Here is a 25,777-nt window from a genome sequence, read left to right as displayed (position 1 = left end):
TCTGCAATTCACCTTTAATCTCCGACTTGTGGTTTTAAGTTGTGTTAGAAACTTGAACCTCTGCCAAGAAGCTGGTCTGCATCCCATTGGAGGGCAGAGCATCTGAACTGAGCCCTTCTAGTGGCTCATGCTGAATGCCAGCAGCTTGCGAGTTACAAGGTCTTGGCAGCATGGCCTGTTGGTTTGATTTGTTAATCACGGCGGTGGGCAGGAACTGGTTCCTTTCTGTATTGACTCTTGGATGCTTGGAATTGCATAAGAAATATTTGCTGAGTGTTGGGTGTGAGACCAGAGTGGGGATCGGGCTGTCTCACGTGGTCCTGTAGCCCTGTGATGGCTGCAGGCAAAGTGGGGAGTGTGAATCTTAGTAAATGCTGCTGTTCTCTGTGCTGTATGGACAACTTCTGTCTCAGGTTGTACCTCTGCATAGGTGACATCATAATGTAACTGCAATTTATTGTGTGTTTCCTGGAGCGAGCAGTACTGGGCACATGACTTGATTTATGAATTCCACTGGAAGATGGAAAAGTTGTGGGCTAGCATAGAGGCAATACATTTCAAGCTGTAATGTGCTTACGCAGCTGAGAACACCTGAACCTTCATAAAGCAGGCACTGTGTGCTGGGGAGTTCTCTGGACGAGCAAAATTCTCATCAAAAGCTGAATATCTTCTGGTGCTGTGGCTTTCCTGCTGCTTTGCTGTACAAAGCATCTGCAATCCCTACGATTGTTTGGTGGTTCCCCCCAGCTCCCTGCAATTAAAGTGTTGCCCAGTGCCCTGCAGTTTCCCGGCAGCCAGGCATTGCAGAGTTGTTACGGATTCTTGTTTGACCTCTGTATGACGCGGAGATGAGAGCCATTGATTTTATTTACCCTTCCCTTTTTCTTTGTCATTTAGGCCAGCGGGAATACCGCTCCAGTCACATGTGGAAGGATTCTGTCAGGAAACCACCAACTCCTGTTTGCTCTGGTGGACAAACAGCTCGGCCGCTGCGATGGCCGCGCTGCTCGGAGTCGCGCTGTTTGTCCCGCAGGCCCTCGCACAGGGTCACCCGGTGGGTTTTGTTCTTTGTGCGCTGTTGAGTGCAGCTGTTGGTGTCTTTGCAGACTGTAACTTGTATTTTTCTCCCAAAGTATCTTCTGAACGTCTGACTGGCTCCCACTGTTGGACACAATGGTTCTGGACGACCTACCAAAGCTGGGAGATACATGTGCCTCCTTGTACTCCTCGGCTATGGAAGACTTAGAGGTGGATTTGGATTCAGGACTGGAGGAAGACGAACTGAAACAGGAGGCTGCTCCTGAGGACTCCACGATCTTTGTAGCTTTTAAAGGAGATATAGAGGATAGAGACTTTGAACAGAAACTGAGCGTTATACTGGAGAATGTACCTGGCCTTCTACATATGGGTAATGTACTTTCTCATCATTTTTTCAACCGTCCTTAGAATAATTAATTACTTAATCAGAGTGCTTGTAAAAAGAAATAGATTGCCATTTTCTAGTTCCTTGGATGGTTGGTTGGACTTGATCTCAGTCCATCTGGGTGCTGTTCTTCTCAGGGGCACTAAGTACAAGTTTCTGCAGTTACTTTATTGTTTAAAACTGATCTGATTAGTGAATTCATTCATTCCTATTTGGTTCCAGTGTTTTACTTGTATTTTTTCTTTTTCAGTTCTCTCCATTACATATTGCTCTTTTGTATGAAAGTGAAACCAAGCTCATCCAAACAGGATGTGCTTTTCAATATCAAAACCATCCGATTTAAACCACTGCAGTTGAGAATAGATTCACTCTGAAGTAGCTGGGCCTGTTCAAGTCATTACTGTCACTTTGCTGCTGCATTGACCTCATCTACCAGGCTTCTTTTGTGAAGGGGGGAGAACGGAGCATTCTGACATGGTCCTGTGTGCCCACTGTGTGGACAGGCTTCCCTGGTTCACTGGTGACACGGGCTTTTGCAACAGCAACGTGTCTTATCAGCATATCTAGATTTGGAAAAAAACATCTGTCCACTGTGTCAGGATCTTTGCAAAGGAACTTATGATGATTAACTGTAGCTGTTTGGTTATGTAGTCTTTCTCACACAGTAGCAGTCTTTCTGGATGGGTGCAGTGTTGGGGTAGTTTGGGTCATTGTGCTTGTGTCAGTGATTTGCTTCCTCCCCACTGCTGGCCAGCCCAGCAATGCCCCTCTTCTGATCACTGGAGGAGATTGATGGATGTTACTGAACAGTCAGGTGACCGCCTGCTGTCAGTATAATCTGCTACAGAAACAGGTAAACCAGGGGAGGTTGCCTTAAATGCAGCGGCAGGTGCATACACAGCAGCACCAGGAAGTGCAGAACCTCAGCAGCACTGCTCTGCTTTGGCTTATTATGATATAATGCAGCCTAGAAGCCACATAATTGCCAGTTTGAGTTTTCTCTCCTCCTTCCTGTCTGTCTTTTCCTGAGAACTGGAGGTCTCTGTCCTGTCATGCTGCTTTTTTGTATATTCTTTTGAAATCACATAGTACAAAGAAGAATCCACTGTTCTTTAAAGGCAGTCAGTTTTTGTGTTTAAAGAAATCCAATTTTCTGGATTAGATTTTAAAATATTTCTTGTGTTACATGTTTCTTCATAGTGCAGAGTACCATTTCTGAAAACTAATTTCTGGCTTCTGAATAAACTAGTCGCATTTCGGGGTCACTTTGTTCTTAGCTTTCCATTTTCTCTAGTCATAGTTGGAACTGATGGCTTCGGTTGTTGGGGTCTGAATGGAAGTTACAAAGCTGTGATAAGTGATGAATACACTGAAGAAATCCCACTGGTTTGAGCTGTGTTCTGGTGGAGGTTGAAGATGATGTGGCTAGCAGTGGTGTAACTGGTGCAGCACTTTGATGGGAGCAAATTCAATCTGTGTCTGTATGGAGTCGCCTTTGTTACATACAGGCATCTGTATGCTGCCTTCCTTATAAATATTAATGGCAGAATTAATGAACACGATTCAAGCTTCAGCTGAGAAAGCAGAAAACAAATCTTTAAAATCAATCCTTTTGAAATGATCAGTGTGGTGAGTTATTTGAGCTGATTCAGAACAAAACAGGGTATTCAAAATGTCAAGTTAGTGAATCATATTGGTTTAGACTTGTGAGATTTGATGTTGGTATCTGATCTCTCATTTTTCAAACATGTAGAAGTAGTGAAACTGATAATGCGTTTTTTATATGTAAAGTGTTGGAACGCTGGTAAGATTCAACACAGCACCACTCAGACCTGCATCAAGGAGGATTTTAAGCTTCTGTCACCTTTCCTCTGAAGATGCGTTTGATGGAAAGAGGACAAACTGAGTAGTGCCATTACTGCAGCAGCAGAAGGGTCTTGGTGAGCTAGTTAGGACAAGAAGGGGTGAGCTGCATGTGAATTGTTCTTAGGGAGCACAAAGCAAACTCCTGCAAGTCTGCTGTTCTTCCTTGTCAAAAAGCTTGATGTTGGAAGCCTGTAAATCTGTATTAGGAATCTAGCCTTTTCTTTCCCTAAACAGCACTTTGCAGTTTTAACTGCATGCAACTTCAGATCCGTGTTTCCAACATTGCTGGCTTATCTTTCAGCCTGTTCCCACCTGTTACTTTTAAAAGGATTGATTTGTGTAGAAGCACTCATACATAGAACAGGCTTACAGAAAAACTGCTGTTAAATATTTAGTACAACTTCAATGTGGTTTCTGCAGCAGTCTGAGCATCCCTGTGCAGAATCACTGAATAACATGGTAGGAGCAAATGAAATACCAGTAGGACTTCATTGGCACTGGCCTACAAAAAACATTTCACAAACATCTCGCAGAGTGAATTGCGAGGGCTTCAGTCTCATATTCGCATTTTTCACATCTTGCACACCAACAGTCCTATTAAATCCACTGTAATGTGTGTTCTGTCTTTCCAAAGCAGTTTCTTCACAGGATATTTTGCTTTTTGAGCGATATTATTGAGTGTTTGTGTTGGCTATTCCATTAGTCATAACTTTTCAGTTTTCGTTTGGCTAATTTTTGGGAAGCAGTGCAGTGCTCTCATCTGTGCTGGAGAACTCCCTGCGGCTGAGGGTAGCCACGGGTCAGCTTCACTGCCAAATCACCGCTTTGGGGGTTTTCACATGTGCTTCTTTACCAAGTCATTTCACGGGGCATGTTTGAAAATTGACTTTGCAGTAACTCTGGCCTTTTCTCTTTCAAGAATCCAACAAGTTAAAGCTGCAGAAAATAGAGCCTTGGAACAGCGTGCGCGTCACCTTTAACATACCGCGCGAAGCTGCGGAGCGGCTGCGCATCCTGGCTCAGAATAACAACCAACAGCTTCGTGATCTGGGGATTCTCTCTGTTCAGATTGAAGGTATTTCATGCTTAATTTGTTTTCCTGGGCGTTATAATGAATACATACTACAATTTTAAGCACTCTCATCAAGAGGTTTTTTGTACTTAGTTAATGTTATGAATGTCATAATTCAGCAATTTGGAGAATAATTTCAATGAAAAGGGAGTGTAAGGCTTTTATTCTTCTGAGAGTAGGTGTTATAGAAATAATAATAACAGAAGCTGAAAATCCTGTAAGCAGCAGGAAACCTGCTGAAGAATGTTCTTGTGAGTGTTACTAGCAAAATGTGCCCTGTTCCTGATTGGCTCCTGTGAGGCTTTTTTAAATGAAGGTTTCAGTGGAGTTCATGACTGAAACATCTGTCCTGGGCAGCTGTTCTCAGAGCACACTGAGGATGAAATTGAAGGCACTTAATGCTTGCCACGATGCTGTCTTTTTTTGGTAATTGAAACATAAAGATAAGGGTATTGTTCATAACTTACAAAGTGCATATTATAGGTAAAGTTTGTTCTTCCTTCCTTGGCATCTTTTAAATATCCTTTTGAAGGTGTCTGTATTCTGCTTTCCTGCATATCATTCAATTCCCCCAACTTCTGTGTTACTTGTAGGGGAAGGTGCTATCAATTTAGCTCTAGCTCAAAATAGAAGCCAAGATGTCCGAATCAATGGGCCCCTGGGAGCAAACAACTCAGTACGAATGGAAACTGGATTTCCCATGCAAGGGGGACAAGGTAAATTGCTTTTTAAAGAAATGATTTAGATTTACAAAGCTTGGAATTTATGAAGCATATTATGAAATTTCACTGGTCATAGCAATTACTGTTACAGGAATTATAGTTGCCATAAAATTGGTGTATGTTCTTGTTTCTGCACTGTCTAATCCCAGGTCATGTAAATCATGGGCTGCGTTTTCCGTATTAACACTAGAGTGATTTGGGTGGGGCAGGTTTTTTTTGGCTTTTTTGAATCATTTTTTTTGTGAGAGGCTGTAAAATCACTTTGGTCTTGTAGAGTGACTTCACTTTAAAATGTGCAGAGATTATGACACAGTTCTGTTTTTATGGCACTTGGCGTAAGGCTTGATTCAGTGCAGAAAAGTAAGCTATTGCAGGTGAAATCTGGTGCAGTGAAGTGAAGGACGGGGCACTGTCATTATTCTTGGTCTCTATCTTTGGATAACCTTCAGAGATCTGATCACAGAGAACTGCATTTCTTTAAGAGGTGAAGTTTTATTGAGTGCCTGGTTTGTATGTGCATAGTAAGCAATTTTTCATTATAAAAGCGAGATTTTATTAAAAGTTGAAGGAAAAACACTGTATCATTTATTTTAACAGCTGAATCAAAAGGTGAGATAAACTAAGTGGTATCTTAGTAAATAGGACTTCATGCAGTTAGAAGACTGGGATCAACAGATAATTTAAGGCACGTTTGTGGCTGTTGATGGGAATGAATGGGAAGACTTTACCTATGTAGAAACCTGATTAAACAAAGAGTTAAATAGTAAATTGTGGTGATTAGCAAAGGGCAGGAAAGTTTGACTCAGAAAGCTTATCTTCCATGGGATGATCATGGGGTTCCTTTCCTGCCTGCAGGTAACAATACAAATATAAGAATTTAACCATCAGGTCAGAGATACAAACCATTTTACAAAACAGCAGCCTTTGTAAAAGAGACATTAGAACTGTTCTTTCTCACAGTGCATTACTTTGGTACAGTCTCGTCACTTGGTGCCAAGTCAGGCAAGAGAGGAAAGCTTCAAATAGTTGGTAATAGGCAGATTCTTTCTACAGCCTTCTAAGCCTTTGGTGTTAAAGGCTCTGCTTCAGAATGACCTTAATTTGTGTGTTTTATTCCAGAGGCAGAGATCTGTGTCCTCCAGCTATTTCAGGAGAACAATTTGTAAAGTCTAATTGCTTTTTTTTTTTTTTTTTTTTTAATGCTTTTCTATGTAAAAATTGCTGTACTCGGTAATATGCTGGCTTTTTAATTATTATTGTTATTATTTTTTTTTTTAAGGTTTGATAAGAATGAGCAATGCTGCAGCTGTTATGATGTCCCAGAGTGGAAGCATGCCATCCTCTATGGTGGCAGGTGGTGCTGGTACAGAGCTGCAGCCAAGAACACCTCGACCTTCCTCACAGCCAGGTTGTAAAAGTTACTCAGAGCACTGGTCTTTACTAGAAATGTTTACCTGGAATATTTTTCTTCAGTGTGCAAGTTTGAGACTGTACCTGTAAATGAACTCCAGAGTTTCCTGAAGCTTTTCCTTCGCCTTTTCTGAGAGTTGCTCTTTCTGGAGGGCCCTCCTTGTCCCTGTTCATATGGTGACATTTGTCAGATAACACGGGGATCTGAAGTCTCCAGGTTCCTTAATGTTTTCTTCAAATGTGTTGAGCAGCAGCGGTATCCTTTGCGTGTAACACTGTTAGGACAGAGCTTTGTCTTAAGGAGAGAAATGGTTGAATGAGTCAGGGGTCTGCAGTAGGAAGCACGTGTGCCAGATTAAGGACAGGTGCTTTTGAAACAGGATTAGAGAGAGTAGAAACTTAATGTTTGGGGATCTTGGTGGGAGGGGCTTACCTCAATTTATGGTTATTTTCTTCATAATTATGAGATTGTAGAAAAAGAGAGGAGATTATTAGTTCTCCCTTCATAAAATTGTAGTAGTATTTACCAGCTTCCTTTAGATCTTTGCAGGATTTATTCTTACAGACAACATTTTTAATGAATGTTTCAAATATTCTAGGACTGTGTTAATTCCTCATTTTGCCACTTTTTTAGCTGGTAGGAGTAATACCAGTTAACGTTTGTGTTATTGTACCAGTAAGTGTGTAGAAGGTTTGTGTTTGTAGGAACAGGTGCAATGGAGTTACCCATTTTTATTTTTTTTTTTAGAGGTTATAAATTCATGAGACTTGGAAGGTTTTCAGAGGGAATCCTGAGAAGCCAAGTGTTGTCTGTCCTGTCTGTTGAAGGAATTGGAGCACTGGAGTGTGAATATTTGTTAGACCTTAATTTCAGCAGAGTGAACAGATGCAAGCAAACAATTTACCCTTCCTTGTTTTGTGGTGGTTTTTGTCTACAGTAGGTTATTTACTTTTATTTTAACTTTTCTTTGCTATTTTAATAGATGCAATGGACCCACTTTTATCTGGGTTAAATATCCAGCAGCAAAATCATCCATCTGGATCTTTAGCTCCGCAACTCCATTCAATGCAATCAGTTCCTGTAAACAGGCAAATGAACTCAGCCAACTTTCAGCAACTACAGCAACAAACACAGTTGCAGACACGTCCTCCCCAGCCACATCAGCAGCCACAGCAGGGTATTCGACCTTCGTTTACTTCACCGGCACAGGTTCCGGTTCCCCCTGGCTGGAACCAGCTTCCTTCAGGAGCACTTCAGCCTCCTCCAACCCAGGGAGCACTGGGTACCTTGACAGTAAACCAGGGTTGGAAAAAGGCCCCTTTACCTGGACAAATGCAACAGCAACTTCAAGCAAGACCATCTCTAGCCACAGTACAAACTCCTACTCATCCTCCACCTCCATATCCTTTCGGAAGCCAGCAAGCTTCCCAGGCTCACTCAAACTTTCCCCAAATGAGCAATCCTGGCCAGTTTACTGCTCCTCAAATGAAAAGCCTTCAGGGAGGGCCCTCACGCGTTCCTACACCACTACAACAACCCCACTTGACCAACAAGTCTCCTGCTTCCTCTCCCTCCTCCTTCCAGCAGGGATCTCCTGCATCATCTCCAACAGTTAACCAGACGCAGCAGCAGATGGGACCAAGGCCTCCCCAAAGTAGCACGCTTCCCCAGGGATTTCAGCAGACTGTCAGTTCTCCTAGTCGTAATCCTATGGTGCAACAGGGGAACGTACCCCCCAACTTCATGGTGATGCAGCAGCAGAACCAAGGTCCACAAGGTTTACACCCTGGCTTAGGAGGTAAGAAGTACTAAGACTGTCTTTTACAATGAAAGAAAGAACATAAAATGGCTAGAACTAATGGTGTTGTTCCTTTTCAAAACATTGTTCAGAGACAAACTGAAGATGTAGGTTGTGTACCTGTAAGGTGAGTATGGGTGAATTAGCATCAGTCACTTCAGTTCTACTACCTACCTGTGTCCTGACGTGCTGCGTTAGTAACCTAGAAGTGAACTCTTGGCTGTGGCAACGAAGTTGTTGTATGTAGTTTCTGCTTATGACTCCTTGTCATCCTCTTGGCAGTTCTTCTGTTGCCTTACAGCAAGTTCAGAATAGGCAAAGATATTGTTTGTTTGTTTTGAAAGGGAGAGAGTTCAATAAAAACAAATGAATGTTTTTTTCCCTTCAGCTTTGTCTGTCACCACTTACGTTCTCTGCTGCAGAAATGAAGCATTATTTTACATCTTCCCTTCTAAGTTGTGGATGTTTCCTCTTGACCCTGTCTTTATTTGTCATCAGTTTCTTCACTATTAAAGCACTGCTACTGCTGTTCCCTGTTCTAAAATGAGAAAGTAAAGGGAGGTTTTAATTTCCTCTTTGGTCTTGTGGTCCTTCGTTTTCTCTTTGGATCTCCTCATTCACGTTTTTGCCTTACTGCTCTCAGAAGGCTTCTCTAGCAATGGCAGAATTTCATTTATGAATCCTAAGATCTCTTTTGTGTCCTCGTTTTTCTTTTTCCCTTGTGCCTTTTCTGGTGCTGTGCCTGACTTGTAGCAATTCTCTCTGTTTGTCTTTCTCCTGAATGGCTGCTCTCAGGTGCCTGTGCACAGGCTCTTGCCTGGGTCTTTAAAATCTTTTCCTTCTGTACTTACAAAGTCTAGGCCATATTCTCTATCTACCTCCACAGACAGTCCTGTATGTATTCTGTTTTCCTGTGTTCTCACACTGTGCATCCGATACAGCTTGGCTGAGCTGTAACAAGTACCATTCCTTGGTCTACTCATCTAGGCAGGTATCTTCGCTGTTTGTGTTGTGGATCTCATTTGGATTTGGTTCAGTTTGATTCATCTGAATTGTCTCAGTTTTAGGGTTTTCCTCCTGTAGACTGGTTTCCGGGTCTGGCAGTGCCTTTTGCTTGCTACCTCCTTTCTTGTCTTCAGCGGCCATGTATTTTGAGAACTGTCACATTTCCTTACAGTTTTGTCTCTCCAGCTGTATGTCCTCGGTCAAGAATCACTATCTTCTAGGTAATGTAACCCTGACTTCTAGACAGCCTAACCTCTGCATACTTACGATGTAAACCTACTATAGACAAAACCCTCCTTTTGCTCTGTTAAAAATAACAACCCAAATAAACTATCAAAATAGGTTATTTGGACTCACTCCAGGCTCTATTGCTAAAATCAGTAATCCTGCTGTGAGCTGTATCCTCAGATCTTTTTAAAAGATCCTTTAAAAACGATTCTGTTGATTTAAACAAAGCTACGGCACCTTCTAGTTGCTGAGGTTTTTGCCTGGCTTCTGTCCATGCTTAGTCCTTCCTGCAGTTTAGACAATAATTAGGCCATAGTTAGGGATTTTTCCATTTTTGAGCCATTTTGCATTTAAAGGCTTAGTGTAAATGAATACATTCCAACACTTTTACCTGGTTAATTTTGCAATTCAGAAGAGGCCAAATTTAACTTTCCTCAATTAAAGCATTCCTACGTGCAGAATTTTGCTCTAAGTTTTGCAGAACTGGAACTATAGTCCTGTAATGTGTTGTTGGAAATAATTGTTCCGTATTTACAGATGCACCTGATGTTTGACTTATGAACTCAACTATATTGAAGTATTAGTTGTAGACATGAGACCAGATTAATTTACACAAGCAATACAGTTAAAGTGTGCAAGGAAGCTATAGTCATAGAAGGAGCCAAGGTTAAATCCTGTCTGTAAATCAGGAAAATACAGCAGTATGGAGTTTCTAATAGGTCTGTGGTACTGTATATTTGATGGTGAGGTAAAGAGGTGGGTTTTGCTAGAGGCCTTCATGCTGCTGCTCATTTTGCTGGGAACGGTGCAATTCTTGCTCTCTGTCGCAGGACAGCAGTGGTGTTGTGATGTGTCCAAGTGTGGGCATTGTGCCAGGCACAGACCTGGCAGAATACTTGCAGTAGGAGTAGCAGGGTTGCCTATATAAACTTGGGACTTGCTGCAGCTAAGTCTCTTTGTGGGTAGCCAAGCCCTGTTCTGTCTCATTACCTGGAAGATTCTTCAGCTCAGCCCTCCATGGGCCTAACAGTCACTTTGAGTCTGTGTGTACGTGGACCAGCAGGGCGAAGGAGTGCTGGGAAGTTGTACCTGGTGTGTTGTGGTGGCAGGTCTTGTTGAGAGGAGGAAAAAGTGTCATAAAAATGCAAGATATTTGTATTTGCTTACATGGAGTAAGTTAAGGTCCTGCTGAGAGATGAGCAGCAGTAGAGAACAGCAGATGATGGTACTTCAGATTCTGGTTTCTGAAAATTCCACTTTTCCCCTTTTCTGTGGGGTTATGTTCTGCTTAGACTAGAAGCACAGTTATGTTTTCAGTGGAGTCGTGGTGCTTTGTTAAGCAGAACTATTGCACAGGTAAGAATTCTAAGTATGCTTTCAATGGGTTTCACGTATTGGCAAAAATTACTTTCTTCCTAAACCAGAAGTGTGACAGTACATACTCAAAGGGATTCTTCCTACTGAAATCCAATTACAGATTGTTTTCTTTCCTCTTTATTCTTCTCTCTTCCTTCTTTCCCTGCATACTAATGAGAAAATTCTTGTGTTAAGGAATGCCCAAGCGCCTCCCTCCCGGGTTCCCTGCAGGCCAGGCTAACCAGAGCTTCATGCAAGGTCAGGTGCCTTCCACAGCACCAGGAACACCAGTGAACAGTGGAGCTCCACAGCTACAAACCAGCCAAAATGTGCAGCACACAGGTCTGTTTGGAATGTGTTGTTCCTCAGTTATTGATGGCTTGTTTTGGTTTTGTTGGGGTTTTTTTTTGGTTTTTTTTTTTTTCGTATGTAGAAAATGATGCTTTTACTTGCATAACACAATTATAAAACATTACATTCTTACTAGTAATGGAGTATTGTAGCTAGCTTGGACTGAAAGTGCTTAGTGGTATTCTATGTGTATTGTTAAATGAGGAAAAGAAAATCAAGTGGCAGGTTGTACTCAAGTATTATCACTTAGGACTGTCATCCTAGGATCCATACGTATCTGTTTGGAAGTTAAAAAGATTTGGAGGCTAGGGGTAATGAAGATACAGCACAAAATAAACTTTTTGTCCTGAAAAAAAGAAGAGTGTTATCTTAGGAAAAAGAAGAAAAGAAGCACCTTGTTTTATTTTAAAAAGTTATTAGTTTGTCTGAAAGCTTTGGAAATCAGCTTAAAGAGAGTTTTGTGGAAAAAAAAATATCTGTAGTTCATAAATATTTTAACAATTTGGTTATCAGCCTTCCATCTGGATTATGTCCCCTCATTACTACTATATGTGTGTTTATTTTTTACCTATTATAAAATAACCTGAAGGTTTGAAGCTTCTTGCAGTTGGTAATTATTTTGTGAAGTTAGGTGCTATTGTGGAATGTTTTTAGGCTTATGTACAGATAATGACTGAAATGAAAGCTGTGATGAGCCTTCTGCAGTGGGGTCCACAAAGGAAGCACCAGTGAAGGTGCTTGTTTTGAGAAGTGCTGGTATGATTTTCTGTTTTGACAAGTAATGTTTATCTGTGGTACCAAACATCATAGCACAGAACTGGAAATATGTCCAATGTTCCAGTGTCCAGGAGCATGAATTTGGAGTAGTTATTCACCATCAGATTTGAAAACTTTCTGTCGCTCCCATCGGTTTCTAACCAGCTTTTTAACAATTGTTTTTAAAGGTGGCCAAGGATCTGGGCCTCCTCAAAATCAGATGCAAGCACCGCATGGCCCACCAAATATAATGCAGACCAATTTAATGGGACTTCATGGAAATATGAACAACCAGCAGGCTGGTGCTAGCGGAGTGCCACAAGTTAACATGGGCAACATACAAGGACAGCCTCAACAAGGACCACAGTCTCAGCTTATGGGAATGCATCAGCAAATTGTATCCTCTCAAGGACAGATGGTAAATATTCAGGCTCAGGGATCGATGAACCCTCAGAACCAGATGATACTTTCTCGAACTCAGCTCATGCCGCAAGGCCAAATGATGGTAACACCACAAAATCAAAATCTTGGTCCTTCACCCCAAAGGATGACCCCACCCAAACAGATGATTTCCCAGCAGGGACAACAGATGATGTCTACACACAATCAGATGATGGGACCTCAAGGTCAGGTCTTGTTACAGCCAAACTCAATGATGGAACAGATGATGACCACTCAAATGCAGGGAAATAAACAGCCTTTTAATACACAAAACCAGTCCAGTGTTATGTCGGGGCCAGCTCAACTGATGAGAGGACCAACCCCAAACATGCAAGGCAACATGGTGCAGTTCACTGGGCAGATGATGGCTCAACAAGGCCCTGTGAACGGTAACCCTTCTCAGGTTATGGGAATACAAGGGCAAGTTTTAAGACCTACTGGGCCTGGCCCCCACATGTCTCAGCAACTTGGGGATACTACTACTGCAACAAGTAGTGATGTGAACGTGACACAGATGTTACCTGATGTTCCCGTGCAGCAGTCTAACATGGTGCCTTCCCATATGCAAGCAATGCAAGGAAGCAGCAGTGCTTCGGGGAGTCATTTCTCTGGCCACGGTCTGCCGTTCAATTCCGGGTTTAGCGGAACGCCAAATGGGAATCAGATTTCCTGTGGACAGAATCCTGGTTTTCCTGTCAATAAGGATGTCACGCTCACAAGCCCGCTCTTGGTGAACCTTCTACAGAGCGATATATCAGCAGGACACTTCGGTGTGAACAACAAAACAAATAGTCAGAATGCCAGTAAGCCAAAGAAGAAGAAGCCTCCAAGGAAAAAGAAAACTAATCAACAACTGGAACAAACAAAGTAGGTTTAATATTACACTGGTTTTTTTTTAAGGGATGTGGGAAGGCCTCGCAGGCAACCTGTCAGTGTGTTTTCAGCTAGCGTGGAGTTAGAACTTTATTTCGTATGCTAGCAGTTTCACTCAAGTGATAGCTCCATGCCAGTGTGCCTCTGCAAAGTTCATTCAGGATCAAGAAGAACGTGCAAGCATCCTATTTAAGTAATACTTCTGCTTAAAATAGCAATGTTTGCTGCATTTACTGGGTAAAAGAGATGAGAAGCTTTTTTCAAAATGTTTGTGGATTCCTGGGGCCTTGGTGTTGGAAATGGAGGCTGCCACTCTCAAGCAATCTGGCGGTCACAGGCAGACAGTTGGGAAGCACTTTCAGAAGATTTATAAGCCTTTGTATAGCAATATGTTGTATAGATTTTTGAAGGAGGTTGGAGGTCCCTTCCAACCCCTACAATTCTGTGATTTTTCTGGAGACATGTATATGCTATTGTGTTTCTGCCTGGAATTGAGCTGGTCTTCTCTTAGGGGAAGTTGCAGCTAGGAGTTGGAGTGTGGTACTCTCTGGGTGTGGGAATAACAAGCCCAAGCAATGCTGGCCTTCCTAGCCTGGAGGAGGTTAGGAGGAAAAGCCCTGAGAGGAATCTACATGTTGGTTTAAACTTCTGTGGGTTTTTTTTCCAATTTGCTTTAGAAAAGAATGGAAGAAGTTTGAGCAAATTTGCAGCACAGGAATATCCAGATTTGCATTTATTTATATTGCAAGGGATCTTCTGTGGCAGTCCTTAACTGCCTTAATCTCCTAGTGCTGCTATAAAACGCCTTTTGCAGATGTGGAGGTGCTGAATGGTGAAGGCAAGGCAAAGCACTCCAGTTTAAAAGGCGCAGAAGAAATGTCAAATATCTGCTGTTTAGTTGTACACACGGGCCATGGTGCAGCCTGTCAGCTCAAATTGCTGCAAAACAGGCCTGGTGATTTCAAATTAAATCATCAGAAATTATGGCATTAGAACCAAGTGGCCAAAATACACACAGTGTGCAACACTGGTGTGCCTTGGAATGAATGTCTTGCCTTCAAACGGGACTTGAATTAAAAGCAAAGAGGTATTTTTGTCTGTTGTTTTCTTGAACTTTAAGGCTATCCAGGTACCTTTCACACAATAACTCCGGCATATTTTTGTTTGCATCAGAACGTTGCATGGCACTAGCAACAGTGCATTGTGGGCACTGCTCATTTGCAGCAAAGGAAAATACACAGTCCTTGTGTCATTATTAAAGAAAAGCCAAAAGCCTTGTGTTCATTAAAGAAAAGCCTCGTTGCAGTTTTGTTTTTATTGCTCTTGCTGATGGTCATGCAGCCTCAGAGTAGCCTGGGAATATCAGTAAATGGATGGATAAAGCTGCTGCAGAATCTCCCAGAGGACTATTTGATGTTATAGAGTTTGCACTGCCTTCCCTGTATCTTTATTTCTTCCAGTCTTATGTCAGCATTTGCATCTCTTTTTTTTGTTGTTGTTTCTTTGCTGGTGAGGTGTTGTTTTTTTCTGCTTAGCCTAGTTTTTTTTTCTTTTGACATTCTCTTTGTGCTCTGACTGCAGGTTCATATCTGAGAGCCGTGCTCAGCAATGCAGCGGTAGAGCTAAAGTGCCCTTAGAAAACTGCTAATCCATACTGTGCAGCTGGTTTGTCTTTGCACTAAGAGCAGTAGGATGGAAGAACAAATAAGGGATGTTTGTCCCTCTGGCACAGACTCACTGTTATGTGTATTCAGAATGTGGTGGGCTTCTTAGATAGCTGGTGGTTGTTAAATGGGCTCAGTAAAGTTCAGCTGCTTTTGAAATTCAGTTTGTGTTTAAATTTCCCGGAAACTGTAGCAGCAGTTGTTCCTGCAGTAATCGCTGTTCCTGGTTGCTAGAGAACAAAACTCCAGTTGAGTTTAGTGAGGTTTTGTTTTGCAGCTTGCTTGATGGCTCCCATCTGGCTGGAGGTGTGTCGGAAGAATTGATTTTGCACAAGGACAGCTCTCCAGGTTAAGCCTGTTTGTGTGGTAATGCTCTGCAACTGCTTTTCATCTGACCCTTAACTGTAACATTTGTAATCCCCATCCCCATTTTTAAGAAATCACAGAAATGTAGAACATCCCCATTTGCAAGGAGCACATCTGGCTCCACCAAGCACCCCAAACCATTGGCTCAGTGGGGCAGTGTCCAGGCACTCCCTGACCTCAGGCTCTGGGGCTGTGCCCACCGCTGTTCGGGCAGAGCCTTTCCCTGACCCACACCTGAGCCTCCCCTGCTGACCAGTGAAAATTCAGGGGCTTCCAAGTTGCTCCCTGTTTTCTGAGCACTGGGTAGTTAATAGGACGTTGGGGCAGGCCTGAGTTTCTTGCTGCCAGCTGTCCATATACCAGAAGCGGGCTGTTACTGTCAGGTAAACTTTTATATAATTCTTGTTTTGCTGAGAGTTTCTTTTTCCTCATCATTCCTGTAGAGCTCTGCTTCACTTTGCAGGCAGCAGATCTGTTTTGGTGTCTTTAGTTTAAGTGGAGAGCTGTTATTACATAGATCTCCATACAGTCTCAGTATATTCATGAAACCAATAAGCCATTAAGGTATTTTACTCTTCATCCCTCTTCATCTTACATCCTCTGGCCACACGTTAGCTACAAAAGCATGCTTGTTCTAAGCTTGCAAAAGCTGTTGTGATGCAGTGGAAGCATTGGATGTCAAATCTTGGCAATTTTAACTTGTCCCCCAGGATCTCCTGGAGCAGGGTCTGCGTTCCACAGTGCTGTGTGCTCTGGTGGATGGCCTTGAATGCCTGATGTGTCGATACGTTTGTGCTGTGACATGGATAGAGGTCTGATATCCTAAGCTGGTCTCCCCTGGGAACTTGGTGCTGCCACTGAAGTTCAGTGCATATATACACGATACTTATGTGTACAGGTAGCATGGCAGTGTTCGAGGGAAGCCTGTTTGAATGCATCAGGAGAGCCATTTATATATGAATTTGAAGTATTCACTGGCATTCTCTTAATTATAAACAGGAAGAAACAAAGGAAAGGAACAAATGCTTCGGGTGAGTAAAGCACCAGGCATCTTCTCTCTTCAGGAGGAGTGCTTCAGGCCCAGAAGTGACTGCCGGTAGTCCTGGGCTGCGTTCACACCTGCTGTGCTGTACCTGAGGCAGTGATCTGTTTCCATGAGTTACTTGCAGGTCAGCCAGAAGTGCTGGGATGGTTGTGGAAGCAGAATCCAAACACTGATGTTACGGCTGTATGTAAACAGCAATTATTTTTCTTCCAGCTCCTCAGAACCGCGCGCGGGCGGCCTGGAGGAGAGCGATCAGTCATCAACGTCCGGAGATCAGGGAATCAGCCTAGACAGCTCAGGCCCTAAACTTTCAGACTTTGGCAGCAGGCCACCAGGTGAGTGTTACATGTTGTCACTACAGTAGAGCTTTTACTGATCTTTGTGACTTTCTTGCACGTTCAAGACCAAGCTTTCTTTTTTTTTTTTTTCTCCTAGTAAATAATAGATTCCTTTACTTGTGTTCTTTGAACCAGCTCTAAACGAATAGATGTCTGCATCCTTGTGTATCACCTGAAGGTGATATGTGTTGAATATTATCATGTTGAATACTGTAGAATTACTACTCTAAATTCTGAATAGATTTCTGTACTTCTAGTAGTAGCACAGACTGGTGTCTTTAAAACTGACCAGTAGCCAGTAGTTGATTTTTCAAAATTAAGAGATGGAGGTTACTGTTGGAATTATCCTTTATTCATAGGAAGGATTACATGCTGCGTGTGTTCCTTTCAGCACGCTCTTTGCAAAGTAACACATTGATGCATGGTAGATTCTACTTTGTACAGTGGGAATGGTCAGATATGTAACAGGCTTTCCAGTTCTTGTCTTACAAACTTTTAGGTTTGTTTTGAGGATAATTAATTTGTGAAAGTTTAACTCTGCATTTGAAAGCAGCAACAAGCCTGTGGACAGGTGTAGAGACTTTCTGAGGTGTTGTGAAGCCAGAGTAATAGCTGGTCACTGGAATGTTGGAGACCTTCCATTCAGTGTCACACAGGTCGTTTATAATCCTTAAAAACACTTTAAGTGAAATAATTTCCCTTGTTTATAAAGCCTGTTTAGTTAATGTGGCTGTTACAGGGGATTAACAGGCTCTCCTGTTAACCTACACCTCCTGTCTGATGCCATTCATTACATAAATCCTGCTTTCTCTGATTTTTGTTTTTGATCAGCATGTCACTGTGTCCTCCTAGGTTATCCTTCTCAGCCAGTGGAACAAAGACCACTTCAGCAGATGCCACCTCAACTCATGCCACATACCCAGCAGCCACAGCAGCTGCAACAGCAGCCACAGCTGCCTCCACAGCAAGCTCAGGCACCACCACAAACACCGCAGCAACAGCAACAAATGATGATGATGCTTATGATGCAGCAGGACTCCAAATCAGTCAGGCTTCCCGTACCACAAGGAGTTCATCCACCTCGAGGGCCTCTGAATCCAGATGCCCAAAGAATGCCCATGCAGCCGAGTGGTAACATGCCAGTAATGGTCAATCTACAGGGCCCTGGATCTGTGCCTCTGTCTCCTGATAAACAGAGAATTTCCTTGCCAAGCAATCCTTCTCTGGGAAATAATGCAAGAAAAATGGTTTATCAAGATAATGTACAGAATCCTTCCAGCTCGCCTCTGGGAGAAGTTTCATCAGTATCCTCCCTTCCAGAAGGAGGTGGAACTGAAGGCACCACAGCATCAGGAGCTCAGAATAATTTGACATCTCATTTAGTAGTTTCACAGAACCAATTAATGATGACGGGAGCCAAACCTGGACCATCCCCACTTTCAACCACCCAAGGCACAAGTCCTCAACAGCAATCTAATTCTCTGCCTGGCTCCCTTGCACACCATTTTCCTAATGTTGCTACCCCATCACAAACTTCAAGGCCTAAAACCCCAAACAGAGCAAGCCCAAGGCCATACTATCCTCAGACTCCTAATAACCGCCCACCTAGCACAGAACCCTCAGAAATAAGCCTGTCTCCAGAGAGACTCAATGCTTCTATAGCTGGTCTTTTCCCTCCCCAAATTAATATTCCTTTACCTCCCAGGCCTAATCTCAGTAGAGGATTTGATCAGCAGGGTCTTAATCCTACTACTTTGAAGGCCATTGGACAAGCCCCATCAAATCTCACAATTAACAATCAGTCTAGTTTTGCTGCTCCACAGTCACATAAATTGGAAAGCGTTGTTAATTCAGGAAAGCAAACAAATGCTGGAGGAACAAAGAGAGCAAGTCCAAGCAGTAGTCGAAGGTCCAGTCCTGGATCCAGCAGGAAAACAACACCAAGTCCTGGTAGACAGAATTCAAAGGCAGCAAAGTTGTCGTTGACTACTCCGCAGAATCCATCTCTCTTGCAGAATGTAGATGTGCAGAGGAACATAATGGTTGGTCCTGCTTCTTTGCCAACACCTGTTACTTCAAGTTTTCAAAATAGTACCGTGCTAAGTAATCAGAGTCCTGCAGTTTCTGCACCTGCTATGACTGGCATTCCTGAAGACAATAAAGAGAGTCTCAGTGTTCCTCAAGATAATGAATGTCAAAGTGCACAAATTGTCCAAGGTAACAAAGACCAGCCCAGCATTGAACTAAAAGGTATCCCTACTCCAGAAATAAAAATGTTGGTTCCAGAGGAGCAGTCAAAAAAAGATGGGCAGGCCTTAGACGTGGGTAAGCTTCCAGTTCTGGAGGAAAGTAAAACCATGGTATCTGCGGCTATGAGGGAAGCACCAACTTCTTTAAGCCAACTTCTTGATAATTCTGGAGCTCCTAATGTAACCATTAAGCCCCCAGGACTGACAGGTCTTGAAATGGCACCAGTAGTCACCACTGTGGAGGAGATAAAAAAGGTAGCTGTCATTCCTCCACTGCAAGATGCATCTTCTAGCAAAGAGCCATCTAATTCACATAGTTTCCCTCAAAGTAATGAGCCCTGTTCAAATCCAGGGCATCAGGAACCGGGGGAAATAAACTCAAATGTTACACAGAGTGTTCCCCCAGTAATGCAAAGGCCTGTCACTTCTTCTATTTCAGCTCCCTTACCGCCCAACCAGATAACAGTTTTTGTAACTTCAAACCCCATTACATCTTCTGCTAATACATCAGCACCGTTGCCATCTCACTTGCAACCTGCATTAGTGTCTACTGTTGTCACAATGCCTAACGTAGGAAACAAAGTTATGGTTTCTGAGGGACAGTCGGCAGCTCAGTCTAATGCACGGCCGCAGTTCATTACACCTGTTTTTATAAACTCTTCCTCAATAATTCAGGTTATGAAAGGCTCTCAACCAAGTACGATTCCCACAGCCCCGATGACATCCAACTCTAGCCTGATGCCTCAGTCAGTTGCAGTTGTGGGCCCGTTACATATACCACAGAACATCAAGTTCTCCTCTGCACCTGCTCCTCCTAGCACATCCTCTAGCAGCCCTGCTCCTAGTATTCCCACGAGCAGGCCACTCGTTCTTAATCCCTTGGCACCCCCTGTTCAGCTGCCTTCTCCTGCTACAACTTCTTCAAATGTTCCTTCACATCTTCCTGCTCAGCCAGCAAAAGACTCGAGCCCCGAAGAAGCTGCTTCTCAGAGCAGTGGGTCAAATGACCAGTGCCCCGTTACAGCCACGCAGCCTGGACCCGTGGTTTCACCTCTTCTAAGCAGTAGTCCAGGGCCCGGGAACAGACGAAGTCCTGTTTCTTCTAGTAAAGGAAAGGGAAAAGTAGACAAGATTGGCCAACTCTTGCTGACAAAAGCGTGCAAGAAAGTCACTGGCTCCCTTGAGAAAGGGGAAGAGCAGTACACCTTGGATGGAGAAACAGAAGGTCAGGGGCTGGAGACATCAGTCCCAAGCAACTTGGGAACAGAGCAGTCACCAGCAGAACTGGACAATAAAACTGTGACACCTCCAGTACCCAGTCTTACAAAACAGAGCACTTCTGGGCCTGGCAATGTGAGCGTTAGCACTGCTGCTGCTGTTTCTGCTTCTGTATCTCCAAGCTTATCAACAAGCACTCCTCCTACAAGTGCACTGTCAGCTGTAACCACTCCAGCAATCCCAGAGCTCGCACCTGCAACACCAAGTACAAACGGCAGTAACCATGGCAGCTTACCGGCTGAGCAGGCTGGGGGTGGTTTGGTGGAGGACAAAACAGGCACACATCAGGAACTGCTGCAAAACACGGGTAAGTCTGCTGCCACCCTTCTTAAATAGAAGCTGTGAGATTGCTTTCATAAGCTTCCTTGGTGCTTTCTTCCATGAATATTATAAAATGCAGATTCTGTAGGGTGACAACTACTTTTTAATTCTAGTATTAGGATAATATGTAGACTTGTATTTCACCAAGATCCACATTTCAGGTGTTCTTTCTGTTTTCGTTTACAGCCTATGTGTGATATTTCATGTGAACATAATAGAGGAGTGACTTCATGTAACTTAGAAGTGGGAGAAAGATGGGATGCATCAACAGTGACAATTGGATGCATCAGACATCTTTTAAACTGGTACATAATAGAATCGTAGAGTGGTTTGAGTTGGAAGGAACCTTAAAGATCATTGAGCTCCAAGCCCCCTGCCATAGGCTAGTTGGCAGCCACCAGATCAGCCTGCTCAAGGCTCCACCCAACCTTGCCTTGAACATCCCCAGGGGTGGTGCATCCATGATTTCTCTGGGCAGCAGTGCCAGAGCCTCGCTGCCCTCTGGGTAAAGAATTTTTTCCTAACATCTAACTTAAATTTCTTCTTTTTCAGTTTAAAGCTATTCCCCCTTGTCCTGTTGCTATCACACATGTTAAAAGTCTCTCCCCTTCCTGCTTATAAGCTCCCCTCAAGTACTGGAAGGCCACAATGAGGTCTCAGTGGAGTCTTTTCCAAGTTAAACAAGTCCACCTCCCTCAACCTTTCTTTGTAGGAGGTGCTCCTGTGAAGAAGGAGTGGTGTCCCTTCCTTCTATGATGTCATCTGCAAACTTTTGAGGGTACGCTTGATCTTATCATCTGTGTCATTGATGATGTTCAAGAGCACTGGTCCCGGGATAGATCCGTGGAGGACAACCACTGATCACAGGCCTCCACTTGGACATAGGGCCATTGACCACGACCCTCTGGCTACGACCATCCAACCAATTCTTTATCCACCAAATAGTCCAGCCTTCAAATTCATATCTCTGCAATTTAGAGATAAGGATGTGGCGTGGGACCATGTTGAAGGCCTTGCAGAAATCCAGGTAGACAACGTCTGCTTCCCTTCCTTTCCTTCCTGTCCACTGATGTTGTCACTCAATCACAGAAGGCAACCAGATTGGTCAGACGCAGGCTGTGCTTCGTGAAGCTGTGCTGGCTGTCTCGGATCACCTTCTCAGCTTGCATGTGCCTTAACATCTCTTTTAGGAGGATCCACTCCGTGACCTTCCCAGCCACGGACATAAAGCTCACCAGCCTGTTGTTTCCTGGGTCTTCTTTTCTCCCTTTATTAAAAATGGAAGTGATGTTTTCTTTTTTCTGGTTACCAGGAACCTTGCTTGACAGCCGTGACTTTTCAAATATGATGGCGAGACACTTGGCAACTGCATCAGCCAGCTCCTTCAGAGCCCTAGGATGCGTGTTGTCTGGCCCCACAGACTTGCACACATTCATATTCGTGAGGTGGTTTCAGACTTGCTCCAGTCTTACAGTGAGAGGGATTTTGTTCACCTGAGCCCTGCCTAGAAGTTCAGGAACACAAGAGGCACGGGAAGCCTGACTGGGAATGAAGACCGAGGCCAAGAATCTTTAAGTACCTCAACCTTCTCTGTATCTGAAGAAGCCAGTTCTTTCTCTCATTTATCAGAATGGGTATGCTCTCTGTTGTTTTCTAAGACCAATGTATCTCCAGTCTTTTAAGACCCTTGTTATTTTTTACATCACTTGCCAAGTGGAATTCCATCTATGCTTGAATTTTCTTGATGCCATCTCTGCACATCTGTATAGTATCCCTATACTCTTTCCAGGCCGTCCATCCCCGCTTCCACTGCTTGTATTATTCCTTCTTTTCCTTCAATTTTACCATTCCCCTTTGCTCGGCCATGATGATTTTCTGTCTCCTCTCCCTGATTTCTTCTGCTGGAGGATGGAGAGCTCTTGTGCTCTCAGAAAGGTATCCTTAAAGTGCTGCCAACTCTGTTCTATTCCTTTGTCCCTAAGGGCAGTTTCCTATGGGATCTCTTCCAGTAATTCCTTAAACAGCCTGAAGTTCACTCTGCTGAAGTTCAGGATTCTGACTAGACTCTTTGCCCAGCCCGCATTCTTTGAGATCCTGAACTCAACCAAAGCGTGGCAGCTACATCCCAGGCTGCTTCCAGTCGGAACCTCTTTAATGATTTCTTCTGTTTTGGTGAGCCCCAGATGCAGTAGTACTTCAGTGCTGGTTGGCCTGTCCGATGCCTGAGCCAGGAATTATGTCATCAGCACACCCCAGGAGTCTCTTGGATTGTTCGCAGCCCGCTCTGCTGCTTTGCCATCAGACATTCAAGTGGTTGAAATCTCCCATCAGGATAAGAGCCTGTGAGAGCGGTGGCTCTTGGAGCTGACGCACGAAGGCCTCATCCACAGGCTGCATCTGATCAGGTGCCCATAGCAGACCCAGCCACCAGATGTCCTTTATTGGTCCGGTCCCATATTTTCACCCACCAGCTCTCTGCATGAGCACGGCTGTTTCCCAGAGGCAGCTCTTTGTACTCTGTCCGCCTCTTAACATAGAGGGCGATGCCCCTGCCCCCTCCTACCTTGTCTGTCTTTTCTGAAAAGCCTGTTGCCCTCAATCATAGTATTCCAGTTGTACAAATGAACCCAACGCATTTCTTGATTGCACCACGGCTTCCATCCCCTCCTGCTGATTTCCCCTGCTGCACACATCTGTGCAGAGGCAGCTCTGCTGGGCTATTGGCCTCACTGCCTTTTTGGAGGAGCCCTTGCAAAAATCTCTGGGGGAAATCTGAGGTGTTCCCCCACAGCTTCCTGAAGTGGCAGTGTTCCCTGATTCTTCTCTGTGCATCAGGAGTACGTTCCCTGCACCCATCGAATCTAATTTAAAGCTCTAGTAATGAGCCCTGCCAGGTTGCCCCTCCTGGTCAGGTGTATGGATCTGCTTTGGTCTTCTCAGAGTCCTTTAACATATATAATTTACTTAAATATATAGACTTAATTCTGATATTGGGTGTTAATCCTATTAATACAAGTTCCCTCCAATGGGAACCTTCATCTTCTAGAGAAATAGCTGAACTCTAGCAAAATAAGTAAATAAATAAATTATGCACAGGGAAAAATGAAAATGTTCTTTTCAGAGAGATACTTAGAAGTTCAATTATGTCTCAATTGTGTGTTGTAACACAAAATCTCCTCATTTCTACCTTGTTTCCTTTATAATTTTACTTTTAGCATTGACAGACTTTATTCATGACATCACTGCTTGCTCTTGATGCCATTTTAACCTGTTGGAAGCAATGTGGAAATAAGTCATCACTCTTAAAGTAATTTGAATATCCATTGTGCTTTATATTGTCAGTTTAGACAAGGATTTTGTCTTTTGGAAGACAAAAGCATGGAAAATAGGTCCCACATAAATCAGTGCAAACGAGCTTCAATTTAAGCCTAAATTTTCCCTGGGGCTCGTTGTGTGCCGTAGCTGTATGCTGCCAGAAGGTGGAAATGCTGCCTTTGAGCTTCACAGAAGGAATTATGCTTTCTTAGAAGAAAAAGTTATTGGCAGGAGCAGCGTGATGTAAGTCTGTACAGCAGTCTCAAAGCAGGAAGCAGTGATAGCACTTTCCAAATGCTCTCGCTGCTTCTTGGTGTGTAAGAAAAAAATAGATGTCCCTACCTTCAGCATCAGTAGTGGGGATTCATTTATTCTCAAGTCTGAAGCAAGCTGTTCCGACTGCAGAGGGCTGCGTTCTCTTCAGATGTGGGACAGTGATGCAGGCATCTGAATGTACGTGTGTTTTTACAAATGGAAAGAATATTCTTTATCTAAATTGGAACCCTTATGTGTCTGTGTTCTTGCTAAGTTCATGATCACACCCAAAAGAAGACTGGAAGGCATTTGTGTAACAGGTATTGGTTTATTATATTATTTTTAACAAGGCAACCTAAAAAAAATGTCGAGTCATGATATCGTATTGACTGAGGACATCCTGGGAGCCTCTGGGAGCAGCTTGCACTTCTGCATGTTAATTGAAGGTGATGGTATCCATTCACTAACAACGATGCTGTTTTTCCTCAAGACTTCTGCTGAAACGAGCGTGAAGCTGAGGGATGCAAAACAGAGACCTCTTTTAGGTCTCTCTTTAGTTTCTTGGTCCAGTGGCAAAACACTGCCCTTAAAAATACACTTGATGATATTTAGCTGCATCACTTAAGTGTTTTGGGAAAACCTGCTTGGGGTAGGTTGGCTGATGGTTTTAGGTGTGAGAGGTTTTTGTTGTTTGTTTTTAAACTGAGGAGCTGGAGGTTTTTTTTTGGGGGGGGGGGGTGAAGGGGGGAAGAATAGAATGCGGATTACAACAATTCTATCTGTAAATGTAAAAATGAAGTAAGTTGGAAGATGCCTTGTTCTGTAAAAGCAGCCCAATTGCTGCTTTTACAGCAAAAAAAATCTTGTGACTCCGTTTGAAAATAATGGTTTTTCCCCTCCACTTCTGTTCTAGCATCCTCTCAACATTTAACGCAGAAAAAAAGTTCAGTTGCCACAACAGAAAGTACTGTTCAAAGAACAGGTAAATTTTCCTTTGGAAAAGCAGAATGTAGGTGACCTAACTCATTATGTTTCTAACTAAAAATGGTAAATCACGAATAAGCTTGCTAGTTTGGCTTTTTTTTTTTAATTTATTTTTTTATTTTTATTTGGGGGGATTGTTTTCTTTTATTATATATGTTGTGCCTTAGAAGTTTCCAAAGGCTCGTTGGAGCACAAGTAGGAGGGTGAATAAAGCAAGGAAGAAATCACCAAGGCAGCTTTTAGATCTCAGTCGCAGTTGTAAAAGGCTGGATTCACAGTGATGCACTCAGCGTGTCTGAGCTTTGAAGTTTTAAGGACAAATAGGAGTTTTTCTTGTTGCGTAGGACGCTTCTGGAAATATTTCCCAAAGCAGTACTGGGAGGTTAATTTTTAGAGTTCTAATCCTTTGTTCATTTATTTATCTTTCCATTCAAAGCTTTTAAAGAGCACTCTGCATTGTTTCAGGGATGGAGCTGTGGCAGATCACAGAATCACAGAGTGCTTTGGGTTGGAAGAGACCTTTAAGACCACCTAGTTCCAACCCAAAGGTGACTTTTTGTTGTTGCCATCTATTATCATATACATCAATCCTACAGTGTTTTATGAAAGTAATTCCTAAGATGAATGAGGAAAATGGGCAGATGTGAAGTTGGACACGAG

At 43.2% G+C, this 25,777-nt stretch overlaps 1 protein-coding gene across 5 annotated transcripts in view; it reads left to right on the top strand.

The window, feature by feature from the left end:
- The first annotated feature begins 897 nt into the window (after positions 1-897).
- Positions 898-25,777, top strand: part of NCOA6 (nuclear receptor coactivator 6) — a 32,474-nt gene continuing 7,594 nt past the window's right edge. For 3 of the 5 annotated variants that reach the window (XM_042835528.1, XM_042835530.1, XM_042835529.1), the window contains exons 1-11: positions 898-1,054; positions 1,134-1,408; positions 4,209-4,364; positions 4,955-5,077; positions 6,363-6,491; positions 7,477-8,292; positions 11,077-11,223; positions 12,177-13,296; positions 16,591-16,712; positions 17,568-20,549; positions 25,047-25,115. In XM_042835528.1, the coding sequence (XP_042691462.1) occupies positions 1,174-1,408; positions 4,209-4,364; positions 4,955-5,077; positions 6,363-6,491; positions 7,477-8,292; positions 11,077-11,223; positions 12,177-13,296; positions 16,591-16,712; positions 17,568-20,549; positions 25,047-25,115 (5,899 nt within the window). In that variant the 5' untranslated portion in view covers positions 898-1,054; positions 1,134-1,173. Of the gene's footprint in view, positions 1,055-1,133; positions 1,409-4,208; positions 4,365-4,954; positions 5,078-6,362; positions 6,492-7,241; positions 8,293-11,076; positions 11,224-12,176; positions 13,297-16,590; positions 16,713-17,567; positions 20,550-21,275; positions 24,848-25,046; positions 25,116-25,777 lie in introns of those variants that run through there. The other 2 variants (XM_042835531.1, XM_042835532.1) reach the window with 2 other exon arrangements.

This window comes from Centrocercus urophasianus, unplaced genomic scaffold (genome assembly GCF_019232065.1).
Source record: "Centrocercus urophasianus isolate 14NV4802_14NV808 unplaced genomic scaffold, USGS_Curo_1.0 seq_53, whole genome shotgun sequence".
Taxonomy (NCBI): Eukaryota; Metazoa; Chordata; class Aves; order Galliformes; family Phasianidae; genus Centrocercus; species Centrocercus urophasianus.
This window is presented reverse-complemented; position numbering and strand designations above follow the sequence as displayed.